We start from the raw sequence: 20,915 nt of genomic DNA, 5'->3' as shown, positions 1-20,915 counted from the left end.
TTGTCAGCTGACTCCAAGAATATAACATAACTGTTAAAGAGATTGTCAAGTTACAGTTGCTTTCCAAAAAGCAATGAGAATAATACTAAGCTGATGTTGTGGAAAACTTGGTTGCACTGGACGTCAATTTACACCAGGGTAAATGAACAGAATATGGCCTTGTCTCTTCCTCCACATGTATATTTTTTGTCAAATGCCCCAGAAGTGGCACAGTTAAAATCTCTATAATATCAGATTCACTAATTATGTCTGCTCAAGTATTATTCATTCATTTACATGGAACACACTGAGTTCTGTGGCATATATGTGCATCCAAGAACACCATACATTTTAATAATCTTAAAAATGCAACCATAATAAGAAAATAGCTTCCCTGTCTATTTGTCAATGCACTGCTCATGAATCTATATTTTGGCCCCTCCATTCAGAGCACAAGATCCACCAAGCAGCACCTTCAGGGCAAGCTTCTACATACTCCCTTTACCAATATGCTGCAAAGCCAAATTAGACAAAATAGCTCACTAGCTGAGATTTTAAAGCCAGAACTCTTTAAATCCTTAGTCTTTGAGAGAATAAGAATGATGCAAAAGTTGCTAACTCTATATTTGCCTTTGTGATGCGAAGTCATAGTCTAGCAACAGGACTCAAATGATAGCAATGCTGAAGAACTAGTTTTCCCTTGCTTGCATCAACATATATCAGAACAATTCTAATGAAGTCAAAAGTCATTTGCTTAGATCAACTGAGATCAGAGATCATAGCATCAGTAAATGACTGCTGTCGTAATGCCTTAGTAATTTTCAGAACATACAGTTTTATAAGTGGGATTTGAGGTCTTTAATTCACTGCATTAAGCAGCTGGGTGTACAATCATTTACACTGCAGTCACTGATGTCAGAGTGACGTCTGTCCAGTCTATGAGAAGGCAGCAATTCAACTTGAAAACAGCATGGGGAGGTAGGGGGTGGGGAAGAGAGCTATTTTTAACATTATACTTTGTGAAATTATTTTTTGTAGGTACGTAAGAGGGATAATGCTCTGGAGGACAAAATACTAGGCTTTCAAATAAATTATTTCAGCATTTACGAAAACTGCAGCACTGCTTTGTTGTTTAATCATCCACAGGAATCCCTTCTTGCTTTGCACACTCCTGTCATAAGTATTACACACTAATTAGCTAAAACCCCTAGAAAGCATTAGTGCTGCTATAAAGCTTTACTGCATCGTTTGAAACAATTTTTAATAAACTGGTTGTATTAAAATTGTACCAATGTAAAGCGCCAATGAGCATAGATGTGTGATGTATCTCACAGCATCTAGAAGTGCATACCTCGAAATAGTAACATAATCATCTGGGAGAGCCATTTACAAATTCTACTTTAACAGCATCTTGAGCCTGAACTTCTACTTAAAATGGTACAGGTCTCCTTAGAGTTTGCTGATGAGGGGAGTAACTGTGAAGCTGTGTCATGCAGACTGTCAGAAAATTCAAGACTTTCAAGCTTCTAGATCTTGCTGTATTTAATAATTCTTTTCAAAGAACCAAAAAATGTTTCTGCCCATTCTACATATTCTCAGTAGCCGTAGCAAATAGACAATTATCTGGTTTTCACTATATATGCAATATATATATATAATTCCAATAGTATATTTTGTATTAAGGGAAACTTTTTCTAAAAAGAAATGCATATTATTTTCTATTAAACTAACTTCTGTTAAGAAGGTCTTCTATTAGCCATCTCTATTTTCTGTCAATTTCTGTTGATGGTTCAGTAGATTTATAGTTGAAAACAACAATTAATATTTCCTACTGTACTTTAAAAATATAGACAAATTTAACTTTGATAAAAAAAAAAAATCTAGCTTTTTTTTACGGGTAAGTTTACATGCTAGATCACAGTTCACTCAGTTCCCGTGTATACTGCCTAATGGAATAATGAAAAAGTTTGAGTCAGAATTAGCTGGTTGTTAAAAACTGTTAGCACCCCTTTCCAAGAGGACAGTACTGTGAAATCCAGATGGGGCACCTTTCAATGAGTAAACATTACTCTTCATCTTACAGACACAGAAAATCTAAACAAATAGAACCATAATATCAAGAAAATTTTCTCTTCCTGAAATGCATACTGCTACCAACTCCAAGGCAGTAATGCATTATATCATGGATTATCCTATACTTGATTTAAATAATCATGTTGCATTTTTAAATGCCACTAATGCATTATGGATGTGCTAGTTATTCCTACATTATTTAAAAATACAGAAAGGCAAAGAATAACTGCATAAATAAACAGTCTGAGTCAGAAGAATTCATAATTTCAGAATAATTTAGGAAAATGGAGAAAAGGCAGCAGTGGAGTATTCAGATGCAAAGAGTTTAGTGAAAAAACATATATTCTGGAACACATAAGAAGAAGAGGCATCATGAATAATAAGCACAGACAGACATGCGATCTTATTACTGTCCTTTCAATAAAGTGTGTAACAGACAGCATTAAAAAAAATTAGGATGAACTATGTCACCTGCATGAGTAATCTGTGGTTTTTTGGATACAAGGAAACCCATGTTTTCTTTCAGCTGGGAAGACACGGACGGCATCACTTTCTCCTATGAAACAGCCAAAAATCTAAGCAAAACAAAAGTAAATCAAACAAGCAATTTATAACAGAACCGATTTTGGAATATATGTTTGTATGTATAAAGTCCAATATTTATCTCACATATTTATCATTTAATATACTTTGAGTAAGTTTCCTAGTGTTACTTGCCTTAACCACCCACTGTCAATATGACTTTAAATTGCTGAGACCCGCTACTCAGGCACAATCTTTCTTCAGTGTTTGGAAAGAAGCCAGCATGCACAGGGCTTCTAGGAATGAAAGCCATCTAATTGATAAAGATCTTAGTACAGTTTTGCCTTGTAATGATTTTTTTGTAAACAATCATCTTCAATTTCCTTTTTCCAGTTTTACATACTTGTGCTTCCTCAGCTAGAAGAAAAAACAGTAAAAGGCAGACAAAACAGAATTATCTGTATTTATAAATGGAGAGTTTTAAAGTAGCATAGTGGTTTAGCCTACACAGAAGAAGAGCTTTTCCATAAAGATATGTAGATTCCCATTTGCCTGAAAAGCATTGAATATAAAGTTCATTTTTGAAACTATTTTTCAGCCACCTCCCTAAGCCTGGCAATGTTCCGTTTGTATTGATCGTGATGGAGATCCCTACACAGGATATTCAGGTAAGTAGCTCATTTCTGTTCCAGGTTGTGATGATATTTAGCTGAAATGCTTTCCAAACCTCAAGCTCTGTACCCAAACGTAGGTTAGTAATTTCCTCAGGAAATTAGTTCAGCCCCATTCCGCAGTACAGATTTTTAAAACTCTTTTCTCATATTATGAACGTTATATATACTCACTTCCATGAATTCTAAAAGCAATGCCCCTTTGGATGCAATACAAAACTTTGCACTTTTTTCTAGTTTAGTACTTTTCATGTTATACAACATAACTCCCATTTTTCTACTTTGAGAGATTCAGGTGTACATCTTTCAAAAAAAATATTCTTACACATTACTCTTCATCTTTCACTTTACAGCTAGCCCCTTACATTCCTCTTTCTAGTTTCTTGTCATATAACCTTGTCTTTCCATCCTTCATTCAAACAGGATACAGGATTTACTTTGCCAAATTCCAGGTCCACGCTCCTTCAACAAAGTCATAATAACATAATCTTCATGATACCCACTGTGAATCAAAAAGTGGGCGATACTACTAATAAATACATGTGGTTGGTTTTCACGTCACAGCATTTTCACAGTTGATTCTCACTGTTTTAAGTTCCACCTGAATACCCCAATTGTTTAATATTAAATAGAAAGGTTCTGAAAGAATTGGTATAGCTAGACCATTATAATGGAATGTTTTCTCCAAAAAATCAAGGATGTACGCTTTCTGCTGTCATCAATTAATATTCTTACAGCAGGTTTCCACCTCTAATACGTATAAAAACAGTGTTATAGAATCACAAAATCACAAAGTCATGAGGTTGAAAGGGACTTCTTGGGATCATTTAGTCCAACTCCCCTGTCCAATGAGGTCAGTGACACGAAGTTGCTCAGAACCATGTCAAGTTGGGTTTTGAGTGTCTCTAAGGATGAAGACTCCAAAAATTGTTCCAGTGTTTGATCACCCTCATGGTAAAAAAAGTGTTTTCTTGTGTTCAAATTGGATTCCACTTTTGAATTTTTGTCCATCGCCTCTTGTCCTAGAATCGTAGAACAGAACAGAATCACAGAATACTTTGGGTTGGAAGGGACATTTAAAGGTCATCTAGTCCAATCCCTCTGCAGTGAGCCCGGACATCTTCAACTAGATCAGGTTGCTCAGAGCCCTGTCCAACCTGTCAGGTCTGTGGGCACTATGCAGAAGAGTCTGTCTCTCTCTTCTTCATTCCCCACCCATTAGGTATTTACAGACAATGTTAATAGTCTCCAGACTGAACAGTCTCAGCTCTCTCAGCTTTTCCTCATATGAGAGGTGCTCCAGCCCCTTAATCATCTTCATAGCCCTTCACTCTAGTAGCTCCATATCTCTCTTGCACTGGGGAACCCAGATCTGGACACAGTACCCCAGGTATGGTCTCAAGTCCTGAATAGAGAGGATGACCACATCTGACCTGCTGGCAATCCTTTTCCTAAACCAGCCTAGGATGCTGTTGGCCTGCTTTGCTATAAGAGCATATTACTGGCTCATGTTCAAAGGACCAAAGGTCTTTTGTGCAGGGCTGCTTCTCAGCTGGTCTGTCACCAGTGTATACTGGTGCATGAGCTTGTTCCTCCCCAGGTGCAGAGCTTTGCACTTCCCTTGTTGAATGTCATAAGGTTCCTGTCAGCCCGTTTCCCCAGCCTGTTGAGGTCCCTCTGAATGGCAGCAGCACAACCCTCTGGGTGTATCATCCACTGCTCCCAGTTTTGTATTTGCAAATTGCTGAGGGTACACTCTCTCTCATTGTCTAGGTCATTAATGAAGATGTTACATATTGGCTTCAGAATCAACCCCTGGTATATGCCACTAGTGACTCGCCTCCAGCTGGATTTTTTATCACTTACGGGTTCAGCCAGTATTCTTTCCACCTCACTGCCAACTTATTTAACCCGTACATTGTCAGCATGTCTATGAGTATGTTATGGGAGATAATGTTAAAAACCTTACTAAAGAACACTGCCCAAAGAAAGAGCATCTTAGAAATCCCTTACAGCTGCATAAACTACTTCTGCTGACTCTTAACATGGAGACAGGGGATCCTAACAAGCCCCATAACCCCATAACATCTACCAGAGGTTGACAAAGACAATAAAAGATGAAGCACAATGCAATTTATACATCTTTCAGATGGTTGTCACTAAAAAAAATAGAGCTTTCAAAGTGCCAACTGCACTTGGGAAAGAGATGCAGAGGTCAGTTTCCTCAGTCATTGATAAATGATAGCTGTTAGACTGTCCAGGATAAGTCTTTTAAATCTTCAAGCCAGTGAATAACTAAGGGGGGATTCTAATTTAACTAAAAAGATTTAAAATTACTGTAGTGTCTTTTTAATAAAGAAGTGTCCTCTGAGTAGGGGTATACTATGGTGCAGACTGCTGGAAACAGGAAACCCTTGAACAGGGAGATACTTGAAAAAGAGAAACATCAGGAAGATAAAGAAATAGGAACAGTTATACAAGGCCATGATCTTTTAGGTCATGGAAATATATTTGGATGATTTTGTCAAGCTGAAGAGAAGCCAGATATGAAGAGGTAAAATTGAAAACTAGATCTGTGAGAGTAGGAAGAGAGGAACAAAGGGTCAGGGATAGAGTTCTGGGAAAGGTGGGTGAGACAGAGGTCATAAAAGAGAAATATCAAAGGAACAAAGGAAGTGTATCCCTCTTCTTTGACTTTCAAGATTGAGGGCATGCTCAGCAGTGCCAAAAGCAGCAGGGGAACTCAGAAGAACAGGGATGAAATACAGTCCCTTTAGAAAGAAAAAAAATCATTAAAACTCTGGAGCAGCAGAAACCATAATAGCTATTCAGGATGTTACAGAAAGTATCTGTTATCAATGAAACATTTGAAAAATTAAGTGATAAAAAGGAAGCTGAAGCAAGATCAAGACTACTTACATTGCTCACATGGAGTAATTAATGGGATGTCCAAGCTGCAGTTTATAAATGTAATTTGTCTAACGTAACTAGTAGGTTAATGAACATTATAAGAACAAATTATCAGGTAAGGGAGGCATATCTGTCCCTTTCACCATTCTCTCAAACAACAGCTGGTCTCAACTAGAATACACAGAATACTCCCCAGTCAAAAGGCCGACCATTTCAATAGAGTTTTCAAGCATGTAAAGAAGCAGATTTGCTTTTTTGTTGTTTGTTTCAGAACAAGAAAAGTTGCCCTTAGAAGGAATGAATAGGCTAAGGAGGATGAGAAAAGCAAGTGGGACTTAGACTGGTCAAGTGTTGAATAGAATCAACCTAAAAAAAATAAAAAAAGAGAAAGACCTGCAGATATGGGTGGAAGGAAAAAAACCAAATGGTCTATGATCCTCACCAGTAAGTAAATGTGTACATCTCTGAATGTCAAGAGGTGAAAAAGAGATGAGGAGACTTTAGAACATTTATAAGCCTGTGGCAGAAGAACAAAGAACACTGGGTTCAGTCCTGACATTAGTAACTCTCCAGGACTACCTGAACCATTTTGAAACTGTAGTTTGTCAGAGAAACAAAATTTAAAAAGGCCACCACCATGTGATATGTAGGATACAAACCAATCCCATTTTATTTTATTAGAACTCATTCCAATAAGCCTGGAAATTACTGTTTTGATCTAATCATCACAGACGGGATGTTAACATAATTACAGTCGATGAAAAGCTGATGCTGAAGTTATGGTTGATGTAAATTGGGCTTAGACAACAATCAAATGATCAATGCAATGATTATTCTGTTTCACTGTAAGCTAGATCAGGAATCAGCAGTTTCTTAAATCAGTTTTCATTTCTTTCTCTATGCCAAAAATATAAAACAAATCTTATCCCTTTTTTCCTGAGTTAAGCTTTATGTTCCTAAATGTAGATAGCTTTAATGCATATCACCATTAGACTTCCCACTAAACAGAAAGGGAAAAAAAAGCGAAAAATTCACTGCAGCTTTTTTAATGCCATATTATATTTCAAACTGTGCTGGATAAGGCCATGTCAAGGTGAAGAAATCAGTGTCAGATTGAAGCTGATTCAAACAGTCTGATCTTTGTCTATTTCATAACTGAATTATTACTTCCATCATAGATGGATTGCCAGTTACTTATGTTAAATATTTCTCCCCACAAGAGAAAATAAATAAAAAACCACATTAACACTTTAATCAAGATTCTTTTGAACAGAGAAATAACAAGTATTTCCATTTCACTACTGCAGCACTTGTACAGTCTCATTGATATCCATCCTACATGAAATTTATGCTGTGAGATACTGAAGATTCATTGAACACCACACTCCTCTTTTTTCAAGAAAGTTTATTCACAGGACATTTTAAAAAGCTGTCATTAGTCAGCTCACACTTGGAAAATTTGAGGGATGATCATAGAAAGGGTTCTGGGGAATTTTTTCTCAGGCAAATCCCACACATTTCATAAGGAAACTAAAGGGGCTTCACCTCTTTTATTTGACCCCCATACTGTACTTGTTTGTGTAATTATATAGCCCAGGTAACTAGTCTGATTGCACTGGAAACTCAAGTAAGGTTTTGGAGTAAAAGATACTCCAGTAAACAAACAGAGCTTCCTTTAGCTCTTTTATAAACTAGTGAGCCTGAACATAGTTTACTACTACTCTGCTTCCCTAAACAAAGGACTGTCAGTCTGACAGTCACCATGAATTGGTCCCTGCATCATACCCCTAGTGCATGACTCTATCTAGGATCTGGGTCTAGCTTGCCACATCTATACAAGAAGTTATGTCACCTCTCTCCAATCCCACACAGAAAGCAGTAAGAAGTTTGAGATGAACTAGAAAATTTTGACTAGCACAAGGGTTTAACTGGTGTTGTAATCACGCAGTACTTCAGCATGTCTGATGGCAGCTGGCCATTTCAAGAGCTTAGCTTGTGTATCATGTGCCAGCAGAACCAGAAATCTTCCCCCCCATCCCTGCCCCTATTTTTAGATAGATCCAAAGAAATGCTGAGCAAAGCCAGGGCTTCACCTTTATGCATTCTCTCGTGTTGAAAAAAGGAGGGAAGGAAGAAGGGATGACGTGCAAGTAGGAGACATGCAAAGATAAAAGATTCCAAATCTACCTCTCGCAAGGTGAACTTAATAACAGAGGAACTGGATGTGGTCTAAAGTTCTATCTGTTAAAGAGGGCTTGTAAGGCACATTCACTAGAAGGCAGTTATATAATGTTTGATGTTCTCTACAGCTATTTCCCCCAGGCCTTCTTTGAAGAAAATCTTTAATGCCTGACTTAAGCAAAGTTCGTGAGTAATGTGACATTGTAAGTAAAAACAATGTTAAGAGAGGTATTAACCAGAAATGTTCTCATACAGAACCTTACTAAATTGAAAGGACCGAACAAACTGCTTCTACAATAGTATTAGGAAACTACTTGATGGCAATTGTCAATAACATGTAAAGAACAGGTGTTGCGTAACTTCAAGGTTCAAACAAAGTGGTGTTCCAGTGTAATCTAAACTGGAACTAGGCTACTGAATTTATAGTTCATGCCTTGCCTTGTGGCTTTAAGCCCAGCAAGGGCTTGCCATATATGCAATTCCACCAATGCTATCGATAGGAAAGTTATTGTGTGCTGGAAGTTATGTTCCCTCGGCCCAATTCTGCCTTCAGGTAAAAAACAAACAAAATTTTGTAGTAGCATATGATGACAGATGCTTCTAATACAGATTGGCTCAAACAATGTAAAAACCAGTCAGTCTTACAGAACAGTTGCTTGAAACACTGTCCATGAGAAACACCTTAATAAAAGACGCTTTCCTAAAGCAAATGTTCATTTCTTATAACACATGCAAAAAAGAGCACCGTGTTTAAAAGAAACAAGACAAAGTACTTTTTCACAAAACCTGTAAAGCTGTGGATGCTATGTGAGTATCCTTTTTTGGTGGTTTCAGAAGTAATTTACAAATATATAGATTAAAAGTCCATCAAGAGATACTAAACGTAGAGCGCAGCTGCAACTCTGGCACAGGAAATCCTTAAGCAATGTGCAGTCAGAAGCTAGGAGGAGTAAACCAGATCTACTATTTCATAGTTACTTCATTCTTACACACTTTTTCCAAAGATTTGCTATTTACCACCAGTAGAGACAGAAAAATGGGTCTCACCCATCTACAGACTCAAAAAATAGATACAGAATCCTCTGGGTAAAAAACCTCTCTGCTAAAATACTGCCATAGCTCTAATGCTTCACATTTAAGTAAAGGCCAGATTTATCCCTGTGAAAAGGGGAAGAGGAAGGAGAGGAAGGAGAAGAAGCATTTTTGATGGTTTAGCTAAAGATAGACTTATCCTCAGAGCAAAAATTGCATACTGTAATCATAAGAATTTTGCATTTTGTCAAGAAGCCTGAGGCCAATGCATACCACTGAAGTAGTTCAGAAGATCTGGACATACTCAGGCTCCACGCTCCAGATCCTACTGCCTTGTCAGGAATCTAGTATATCAAACTTTGTTTGACGATAAGCAGTTCTGGTAGACATCACTGCTCTTTCACAAAAGAAGCAGAAAAAATGTTTTTATTTAGTTAGGTCATACTTTACCATGTATTCTTGTGCATCTGCATAATAGGCTCAAGGATCTTGGTTCAGAGAGAACAGGGACAAACTTCCTCAACTCAGGTAAACCAGTAGAGCATAATTAATGTTTAATAAGAATTTTGATTTGCAAGTTCAGCTGGTGTGCCAAACATGTAGGGGCAGGAAAGAAAAGCAGTTCACCTACAAATAAAAATGTAACCTACCTAGGCTTTATTTAATTCATTCTAATTAATCTTTCTTCTCAGACCTCCAGTGGCGTGACTTTATAAGGATGGATACCTCTCAGGGTTGGAAAGAGTTGAATAAGGAAAATTATACATATTTGGAATAAAAAATAGTCCTGCTTGCTGAAATTACTGGACTAATTTTGTCGCCAGCACAGTATAAGCAAATCTTGCTCTTAAGAATCTGCTAGAATTAGCAGCGTGGATTCTCTCATGTGTTAAGCCGTTTTGTATGATATATTTAGAAGTCTGAAATTAGCCAGAGATAGTCAGCAGAAAATCCTATACAGGGAATTTCTTAGCAAAAATCTTGTAGAGACAATGCTGTCATTTGCAAAATACCGCCCTGTTCACTCACGTGAAAAAAGGGGGAAAAGGCAGGGCTTAGCAAAGGTCTTCCATACTTAATCTTTCACAGACACGATAGCCTGAAAGAGCTAGTCTTCAGTCTAGTGAAATACGTTAGGCATGCCTCTAGGGATTATTTTCATATTTACAATTTACACTGACTACTGATCTTCTGACGCTTAAGCTTCACATTCCAGGTTTTAACACTAGGAGCGCAGGATTTTTCTTACTTAAACTAAAATTATAATAGCATAAGGCACAGAATAACACAAGCTAGAAAGAGCTAAAGTTTTATAATATTACAAACTCCTTCAGCTCTCAAGACACATACCAGAATGACTGTCACCACTCAAATTCTACAAGAGAAATACCAAAGACAGATTTTACCCTCTTATCTTCAAATGTCTTCCCTAGAAACTTGCATTTAATCAACAAACAAAGACATGCAAGTTTCTAAATTGTTTACTATCAAACTAAATATGGAACTCCTTTCTCAGCTTGTTAGGATTAAACATCACTTCCTGAATAGGATAACAGCAACAAGTCGGTTACTGTAAGCCAGTTTTCAATCTAGCTTTGTCTAGATCAATGAAAAAAAGAAATTTTATTTAATTTTCTAGCTTCAAAGGCATAATGGTTTTGCAAATTTTTTTTATTATGATTTTTTTTTTTTTTTTTTAGGAAATGAATGGCAGGATAAATAACCACATGAGAGTGCCTCATTATGCTACAGAGCTCATGAACAACAGACTCATGAACAACACACAATCAACAGCTAAATACTGTTACTTTTAAAGATTCTAATTAGTTATTTATATTTAATACAAGTTTTAGAAATCCTTACCTTACACTACTCTAGCCTGCCATCAGGATTGTTGCTAATCTTCCTGAAAAGGCCTTAATATTATGATCCTTGACTTCTGGACCAAAAAGTGTCTGTGGTTTTACAGAACTTACCATAGTCTATCTCATCTTTATGGGAGGAAAAACATCCAGAATTAAAACCTGGCAAGCTACAGCTTCCTTTCTTATCCCCACTATTTCCTGTTTTATTTCTTCAATATCAATAGCATGCAAGTTCTAGCTTCTCACACCAAAGCATTTTAAAAAAAAAAAAAAAAAAAGTTGTATCTTCATGTTTAGTCTTTTCAAAACTAGCTGATTTGCAATGCGTAACAGGAAACAGGTAAAAGAACAGGTGAAAAATTCTCACCTCTTCTTTCTTCCCCTACTTTCATACCACCATTCTGGTTTGTTGGATATGAATCTGATATCAGTCTGATATAAAGGTTATCCTGTCATGCAACAGTAGCCACTTGCACTGAGAAAAGCAAACCTCTGTCCTCATTATTTACAAGTAAGCAACTGGATTTATACAAATCGTTGAGTTTGTGCTTATGCTAACTTGTATATGTGGCAACCCCACCAATTCTGTTTGTGAGCGCTGTAATTTGACCAGAAGTCCTACCAGGAGGAGAAAAACACTCTTACAGTGCAATCTGCCTATTTCCTGTAAAAATTAAGAAGTTACAGTCTGAAAATTAATTTGATTTTTTTAATAGTCTTGTCTCTCTGACACCTTCTCTCCATATGAATCATTACACCTTCCCATCAGAAAGAGTAACTCTAAACATCATCTTTCATACACAAGCCTAATCTTTCCTTTGTTGTCTGGATTACTATTTCTTCAACTAGTTTCTGGAACTGCTTCAAAGCATTCTTGAAATCCAGCAATTCAAGAGCAGAGTAACTATCCTTATCACAACCCTTCTTTTCAGACATCCTTTATTGACAGAGGACAAGTGAAAAGGAAGAGCTCTTCTTATAGCCTGGTCCAAGCCCTGTTTTGCTCCTTAAATCTTGAATTCCCACATAAATTCATACGAGATGCAGCTGCATGATAGGTATACCAAGAACTACATAACAAAGAAGAGGTGACACTGGCTTAGCATCTCAAGCTGGCAAGCATAGGTAGTAAACTGTTGATGTCACAACCCTATTACATCACAGAATGCTACTTGCTGAGCAGCCCTAGGTCATGAATGAGGATCACTAATAACCTGGCATGTGAGATTATTTCATGGTATCCTGTGCCGCTGGTGGTTGAACAGACATGAACTTTCTCAATTCCAGAGCCAGACAAGGATTTCATCAGGGTTCAATTCTGCTACAGCTGGCACTGCTTTAGCAATATGAGATCACATTCTCCAGTAAGAATACACCTTTGAGACTAGCTGTTGCAAGTTTATTATATCTTTCAGACTTTTGTACGGAGTGAGGAGATTATATCAGTCATCTCTAAATTTCGTATTGTCTTCTTATGCTTTGGATTATTTTCAAGTTTTCTGCCAGAGGCTGCACACCAACTAACACAGTTAGGAACAGCTGAAATTGTGGATTCCCTTGGATGCACACATTATTTGGTAAAGAACAACAGAGCCAGTTGTCCATCTATATTAGCTTTGTGACAGGAGAACTGAGACCAGCATGATGATATTCTAGCATGCGCTAACCCTGCAAGGCTCGACCAGGGATCTCAGTCTGGGTGGGGATACCTGGTTTTACAGTAGCAATAAGAGCATTTTACCAGGGATGTTAAATTATGAATCGTTGTTCACATAGTACAAAGAGGCCAAAGACATACAATTCAATCCCAAAAGAACTAGAAAGGCACTTGTGACAGTTTTTGGAAGTAACACTGAATGTTTGCTTCCTTACTAAATCTCTCTCCATTTCTTGAATAAATATATTCAATATATATATACATATATACCTTGTCATCCTCTTTATTTTATTCAAAATCCCTAGTCTGTGAACTAGAACTTCTGTCCTAGAAACCCAATTAGCCTGCAGAAATATTTTTTTTAATTGCATAAATCATTATGATTAAGACTGCAGAAAATCCAGCGATGGAGTGGTGGAGTTTTAGTTATTTTGAACTGTTCAGCTGCCTCTCCCTTAAACTCTCACAGCCATTCAAACTCCCTTTACTTGCCTTACTTAATTTCCAGTCAAGTTACTGTTTCTTTCTTTTTCCCTAACATACAACTAATAAACTCAGAGATTAAGCACTGGCTCTTAACGTATATGTGTCCTGGGCCAAGGCTCAGCTGTATGTCTTAAATGGTTACTGTTTTGAAAAGGGTCTGCATTTAACTCGCGCTGAAGTTCAGTCAGGATCTTAAAGTCAGACTATTCCTATACCAAGGTACCCCAAGGACCATTCTGGTTTTTGTTCTTGAGACATACTTTAAAAAAAAAGCAGGATAGGGCTATTCAGAAAGCAAAACTGCAGCTACCGCTTTCTTTTGAAAGTGGCAGCTCAGAACATCCACTAACTAATCAAAATTGTTCGAAATGCTACCCGATGTCTTGAGATCAGACATAATTTTTGCCCTGCGAGAGCACCAGTCTCTCTGTTATATCTGCGTTATCTTTCCATCCTGCCGGATCTTAAATTCTTTACTGAACAGCGGAACCCTAGGGTATCCTACTGGAGTGGTGGAAAAGTGAATTTATTTTTCCTCTAGCTGAAAGAGAATTAAATATAAAACTATCCTCTGCATGTGTAATATAGTGACTACTGAAGAAAGAGCTAAAGAATCACGTTTCATTAATTAATTAGAAAGGAATGATGTAAAAAGCTGCCCTCAAAGAAAGGTTCAGTGCAGTGAATTTTAAGGAGGAAACATTTTCATGAAAAACCAGGTGTTTGAAAAAGGAATTTTACAGTTTGCACCTGTGACCAACAGTAGTCTTCTATTGACTAGCAGTCACAGTTTAAAAAAAAAAAGCTATATGTATTGGTAATTAATATGTTTGTTAATTTGGATCATGTTATGATCAAGATTCTCTGCATGTGGAAGCTAGTTATCTTTCTCTAGGTTCTGGATTCTGTGCTACACCTCAGATGATCCACTTTCAGTTCCTACAACCACTTACTGAATCTGATCCCTTACGCTTGATAACATTTTGCAAATTGTAAAGGTTTACCACTTCTTGACACTGCCATGTGAGGCAGTGTGTTCTACTGTGAAGTCAGAACTGTGTTCTTGTCTTGGCTCTGCCATTTTTTTCTTTCTCGGTAACTTTATTAGGTTGCTAAAATCTACCTGTAAACCAGGAACAACATCCCAACCTTGAATTAGTTCCTTTAAAGTATTATTAATCCTTGTAAGTTAATGCCCACCTTTTATGTGTGTGGTATCCGTCGTTCCCTTTGTATCACTACACTATGCTGACATAAAATTCTGGCACCTTTCTGCTTATCACACTACTCCCATGTCCACTGCACATTTACATAAATATTATTAGCATAATAAATATAACTGAACTGTAACTGAATGTGAACAAAATTGTGCATGGTGTTAGCTATGCTTAAGCAAACATGCATTTACATTTGTTCTCTGATCTTCCAGTTTGTGAAGTCATTAATTCAAACTCATTAACACAATCACATATTTTTGTGATCAACAAAATTAAGTACTTCAGAGAAGCACATCAGTGATAATGAGTAAACGCTGGCGTCTTCTGCCATTCATAAAAAATGGAGCTTATGAAGAAATCACAAGGAAAGTTGTCCCTCTTTTTATTCACCTCACCAAAGTAACTTACATAATCCTACATGATTTTCATTTTTATACCAGTGCAGACGTTAGTGCTCTATTAAGCAGATGATTAAGTCTTAGATGAGAAAATCTGACTAGAACAGGCAGGCCAAAACATCCCCTTTGACCCTAATTAGTGTCCTTGCTCCCAAATTTAACAAAGGCTTCATGAATTCATAAAGTTTAAATCCAGAAGAGACCTTGACATCTTCTACTTTCACCTCTTCTATGTTACAGATCATTAACTATCAGCCATTTATCACTATAATGAGCCAAACACAACTCTGTTCTAAAGCATAACTTGCGGGAAGGTATCAAGGTTTAATCTGCAGATGCTAAGAGATAGAGAGAATCCATCATATTCGTTCCAAAGGTTAACTGCTCACATTGCTAAAATTTAAGCCTCCTGATTGAAATTGTGTGACTTCAGTTTCCGTTCAGCAGTTGTTAGAATGTCTTCATTGATTTAGAGTAATAGTTGTTATATTCTCTTACTAGGGGCCTTTGTACCTGAATTACTTCTCCACTTTTTTTCCCTCTTGTTAATTAAAGAAGACTGAACTCTCTGCTTCCCACTGCAACACTCTCCTTCAGGCCTCAAAATAATGTTTGTGATTCTTTTTCACGTTTTTCAGCTTTTCAGTGTTTTTAAAGAATGCTGATGCCATGTTGCTGTGCTATACCATAATATGAAAATTGGTACTCTGGTCAAATAGTGAGTTTCAGTCTATTAGTTAAAATCACTTTTCACTAGACCACACAGATCAATCTCTTTGTATTCTTCTTTAGCTATTGATCTCCAGATCAGCTTTTCTATTAGTTCACTGAAGGCTGATGACAAGCTCTTGGTCAAGGCTTTCCTGAATTGCTGTGCATGGAGTCTTTGCATTGTGGATATTCTGTAGTTGAAAGGAAAGGAGAAATTATATTTTACATCTATTTGTGGCTATCTAAAGGATTGATATTAATTATACATGGTTTAAGACTATCAAAATTGCTTCTTTGAAAAAACAGATAAAGACCATATTCGTCACACACACACGAGAAAATCAGATGAACAACTTTTTGAAACATAGGGAAGACAGCAACTTGGTATCAAACAATATTACTAAAAATAATGCAGGGAAGTGTCTGCATGAAATAGTCCTTCAGGGAAAGTGGTGTTTCAAGATATGCTACCTAACATGAGCAATCCGACTGCATGAAGTTCTATTATTTCCACTGGGAAGAGAACAAATGTCTCTGGGTACTCCTGCTCAACAGCAATGAGTATGTCTTTCAATTAGAATAAGGAAAACAGTTTGGCAGAGAAAAGCAGCACTGATTTCTGGAAAACGGAGGAGTAGCTTGAGGATGCATTTTTGCTAGTTCCAAAAGTAATTCTCCAGGAAAATGTTCCCCTGGTGTGTCAAAGCACTCAGTGGTTGGTCCGGATACTGTATCTTGGTCAGAGTTATGGTGTATTTGGTATATTGCTTCCAGTTGAATCCTGGTTATGCAGTGTTTCCTGCTGATTAATTTTTCCAGTCTGTGTCATCTAAGCTTGTTCGACATCAGGCTGCATTCTCATTTCCAAATTAATAGCAGCAGTTTAAGGTTTATGAAAGGTATTAAACATCCACCCTTGGAACAGAACAGTAAAGAACAGAAAGCTATGTTTTGTTGTCTTCCAATCACCCATGAAGAAACCTCATGTTATATAGCATAATGAAAATACACGGAACCCCCAAGTAAGGAACCATTGCTTTCAGTACCAGCTGATTCTGTTGTCTGATGTTTAAACTCAAAAAAAATGTACAGTGCAAAATAAGATGTGATGACTAAGTGGACTGACACAGGAACTGCATTAGAAGATAAGCAAAGTCTAAAAGGGTAAGTCAATATTAAATTGATGAGTAACAGGAATTCCTTGCATTAAGTCTACATGTAAGTCTACAGGAGCATTAACTGAATGAAAAGCATTTTCCTTCCTCTCTCCTTTACAGATACTGTGGAAAGCGCTGGATATGGAATATGGTAATGTTTACTCAGAATTCAAAACTCCCAACTCTCCTCTTCTTACCATGTAATCCTCTTAGTCTCCACTATTGGAAATTCTCAGACCAGTACAAAGTTGATGATATGTATGTCTGTAATGGGTGCAAAGAACACCTACAGCAAGCCCATTGCAAGATTAGCAGCTCGTTTGAAAAATCAATTGTTTTCAGTCTTTATCTCAAGAACTGTTATGAGTCTATGAAATTCTGTGCAAGCTTTAAAATTCTGACCATGTCATTTGACAGCACATAACAAATAACCCAAAGCTACTGCAGAAGACAAGCCGGCAAAAGGTGATATATCTCCTTTCCTGCCTCTACCAGGTTGCCAGTCACTCTTTCTGGTAGTCTCATTCAAAGACAAATTGTCCCCAAGTAAAATGATGGCTCAGAATAGCCCAAAGAAAACACAGTAGATCTAAAATGGCCTTAGATGTTCTTAAAGAGGCTCTGGCACATAAGAGACTTTGGTTCTGACTCTGATTTTCGTTGCTTGAGTTCAGAGCAGCTAAACTCTTCTCCGAGTGGTATGGGGTTGGGCAGTCAACTCTTCATTAATTTTAGCAATGTAAAAATTAAAGTTTTCCCTTGAAACTGGATCGAAGTGGTGCTATCAAGTTCACATTTACATAAGCTCACTATCTTTTCTACTGACTTCATTCTTCACTTTGCTTTTGCCATATTATTGCCCCACGAGCAGCACCACGTTCCTTGCTATGAAGTGCATTTGCATTCTGTGTCACTAACAACAGTTGAAATGACCAGGTAATAACTTTAAAAATAATTATTTCCTGTGCAATATTTATTGATTTGTATGTTGGACTCTGGAAAATGACAACAGGCCAGTGAGTTTGCAATTATTTTCACTTCATGTCTGTCACAGTAACAAGAAGCTGCAGCATAGGGATGAACTCCTATGGAAGGCTATTCCTTTAAAATAAACTGTTTATATCACAGCTGAAATTCACAGGATTACTGTTGCCAAACCTAGTGTAACTGGTCTTTACAACGTTAGTGTTTAGGGTTCAAGCTGCCCTATGAGCTGTGTCTATACAACCAAGGCAGGTATGACGTCAGCAGATACAAGTATGTATCACCACTTGTTTTAATCTACTTAGCAAGAAACAGGTGCCACAGAAGCATCAATATGCATCTGCCACCACAGTTCCACACAGGTTTGTATAGACAAGATGAAGTTCATCTCACCTAATTTAAGCATCTAGAAGTTAATTATTGAAGCCACTGTATATGCCAGTCAATAAAAATAAAACACCTTCAGAGAGCACCTTAAGCACCTGGTCTTGGGTGCTTAACTTTTCAGTACATTCTGTAGGTGAGATGAACCACACCTGCAGCTAGTACAGCTATTTGTACACATGCCAGGTATACCAGTGTAATTTCCAGCTGTAGCACAGATCTGACAGCATCTCCTCACCTCCTGGGATTGCCCATTTGGGTCTCCTCCCTGCTGCAAACACTTGTGCTTGCTTCAGTGAACCATGTTTGAGCCAAACACTTTACTCAGTCCAGACTGTTCTCAGATTCTTGCAACTTTTCCACTTTGCTTGTTTTTTGATTTAAAATTCACATCCCAACATGGACTAGATTGTATAGCTAGGATTACAAATTCTGTAGAATCAAGCCCTAATTCTGAACTTTTGTCATTAGGCTTGTGCATTTTTTTCTTACATATTTCACTATCAACAGATGTAGATCTATATTAATAACCTTGTTTTAATGCCAAGTGCTTAGGAACAGATGAAAGGTTTCTTCTGTCTAAAAACTCACCCTTGCTCTATAGATATACACTGCAGCTATATATAGATACAGCGAATAATAACTTGGCTAAATGATTTTTTTTTGGCTAATAAAGATTAGGCTAAAGAATAGCAAAGAGAACGTGCAAGGAAACAAATGCCAGGAGAAGGCTTTAAAATCCAAATTAAAAAGCAGAAGCCAGGTAGGCAGGGTTTGGGGGAGGGGGGTGGTGGTGGTGGTGGCGGCGTTTTGTTTCCTTTCAGAGGACTGCAGTCTGGCTGTCTACCATGCCCTTTGAAATAATAAGCTTTACAAAGTTCAAAACAGACAGCAAAACCCCAGCATCATCTGATTCCTGAAACACTGAGTATGGAAAAAAACCCTTCTCTTTTCTGCTCGCTTTCTGCTTGTCAGGGAAGAGCCTGCCACTTGAAAGTATGCTAGCAGAAGATAAAGACAGAAAATGAGTGAAAGCAACATACAAATGAATGAACAAACAGGAAATGAAATAGGTCTCTTGAATGCCTTAAAACACTTTTTTCCACTCTGCAATGTTCTCACTGCAAAAGCTCTGACATTTTTGAGGGTATAGTTAGAACTGGGAGTCATGGTTTGTGGTTTGTATTTCTACACAAGGTTGGAGTGTGGCAGCAACCTTGGCACTTTATTTATTCCGCTTCAGATTCTTCAGCTCTAACATGTGGGTGACACTCACTGCTCTGACGTCCTGGAACATTTCAAATTGCTAAATACAGCAAAGGCAGGGAACTTTTGAAGACAGTCCCAGACATCGGCAGACTTCCCAGTTTTGAATGATTATTTCCACAGCTGGCTTTTAAGTTTTTTTCTTATACATGTGTAAGCATATATCTCCACACACATACATATAGCCCATCTGCAAATTTACAGCCAATGCATTCTCCCATCCCATGTAAATTGTGCGTTAACAGATAACACATTAAAAGGACTGTTGCCAAAGTGATCTAGGAAGTCCTTGGGAGTTTCAAGGACTGTTTGTACAGTACAGGACTGGGGACCTTCTATTCTAGCTTCTTGTTGTACTGCTTTAATCCCATGAGCTCAGCTACATATATATTTAGTACTTTGAGCTGAGACACACCTCCAGTAAACCACACACATACACTTCCAGAAATGCAGACAATGGATTGTGGTTTCTCCTTTCATGCAACTGTAAAAGTAAAGGTAAAATCCTTTTTGCAGCATTGCCATTAATATGCATGCATGTTTGATGAACGGTCTGGTCCAAATATAAAATAGTGTAAACATGAAGCACTGCAAAGCAGATGCCTGTGTTTCTTAGAATATTTCAGCTTTTTAATTGCATGAAAAGTTAGAAAAGGATTGGCTAATGCATTAATTACATTATTAAAACCATAGCTGCATTGGATCTAGACAGTGTTAGGTAAAACAGGTGCTGGACTAGAATTAGGAGTCAAGGTTCTGTTTCTAGCTTTGCCTTTGACCTGATGATAGAATAACACAGCATTTCTTTTTGTTGTGCCTCATATGAATAGTGACACTGCATGGAAGACAAATGGAAGTCTGCTCATGAAGTATTCAAGATCACTTGAATAATGTTAGCAATTTTACAGTATTAATCATATGACCACTGTCAAATCAAGCACTGAAGAGACTCCATATTTATGGATATATTTAATTTTGCTTTGAAAAATCCCAAAACAGGAATTCTGAGGTAAAATCTTTGTAAAATGTAATTTATGGGTTCTCTTTCTCTTGTTTTCTAAAATCCAAAAGATATCTAGAGGGAGTATTTTTCACAGGTGCTGTAGTGAAAAACTACTTAGAAATCCTGAGTATATAATGGAATCTGCCAATGGACAGTATGTTCTCTAACATATACTACTTGCTAAATTACATTTCTCCCCTGTTCTTCCTTACCAGCTTTTTTCTCCTTTCATTTTGCAGGGATAAAAAAGGTACACAATTCAAGATTTTCCTTTTTAAAGACAGAAGACAGACATGTCTTCCTCTCAACAAAGTGTACCATTGATTTGGCCAAGCTATGTCTCATCATTAGACTCTTACCACGCAGCAACTGGTCCTAAACCAACCTGTGACTGTGTATGGACACAGTATTTTTTAACA

General features: G+C 37.4%; 1 protein-coding gene across 1 annotated transcript in view; it reads right to left on the bottom strand.

Moving 5' to 3' along the window:
* WDR64 (WD repeat domain 64) overlaps positions 1–14,457 on the bottom strand; it is a 71,167-nt gene extending 56,710 nt beyond the window's left edge. Inside the window, 9 exon segments of the mRNA XM_040599380.1 lie at positions 1,385–1,396; positions 1,963–2,005; positions 2,524–2,596; positions 2,598–2,627; positions 2,978–2,991; positions 11,248–11,324; positions 11,326–11,359; positions 12,013–12,170; positions 14,381–14,457. Coding sequence (XP_040455314.1) covers positions 1,385–1,396; positions 1,963–2,005; positions 2,524–2,596; positions 2,598–2,627; positions 2,978–2,991; positions 11,248–11,324; positions 11,326–11,359; positions 12,013–12,170; positions 14,381–14,457 — 518 coding nt within the window.
* Between the last annotated feature and the right edge of the window lie 6,458 nt (positions 14,458–20,915).

The sequence above is a fragment of the Falco naumanni genome, chromosome 6 (genome assembly GCF_017639655.2).
Source record: "Falco naumanni isolate bFalNau1 chromosome 6, bFalNau1.pat, whole genome shotgun sequence".
Lineage (NCBI taxonomy): Eukaryota > Metazoa > Chordata > Aves > Falconiformes > Falconidae > Falco > Falco naumanni.
The sequence above is the reverse complement of the archived record's forward strand: the minus strand, read 5'-3'. Positions and strand labels throughout refer to the sequence as shown.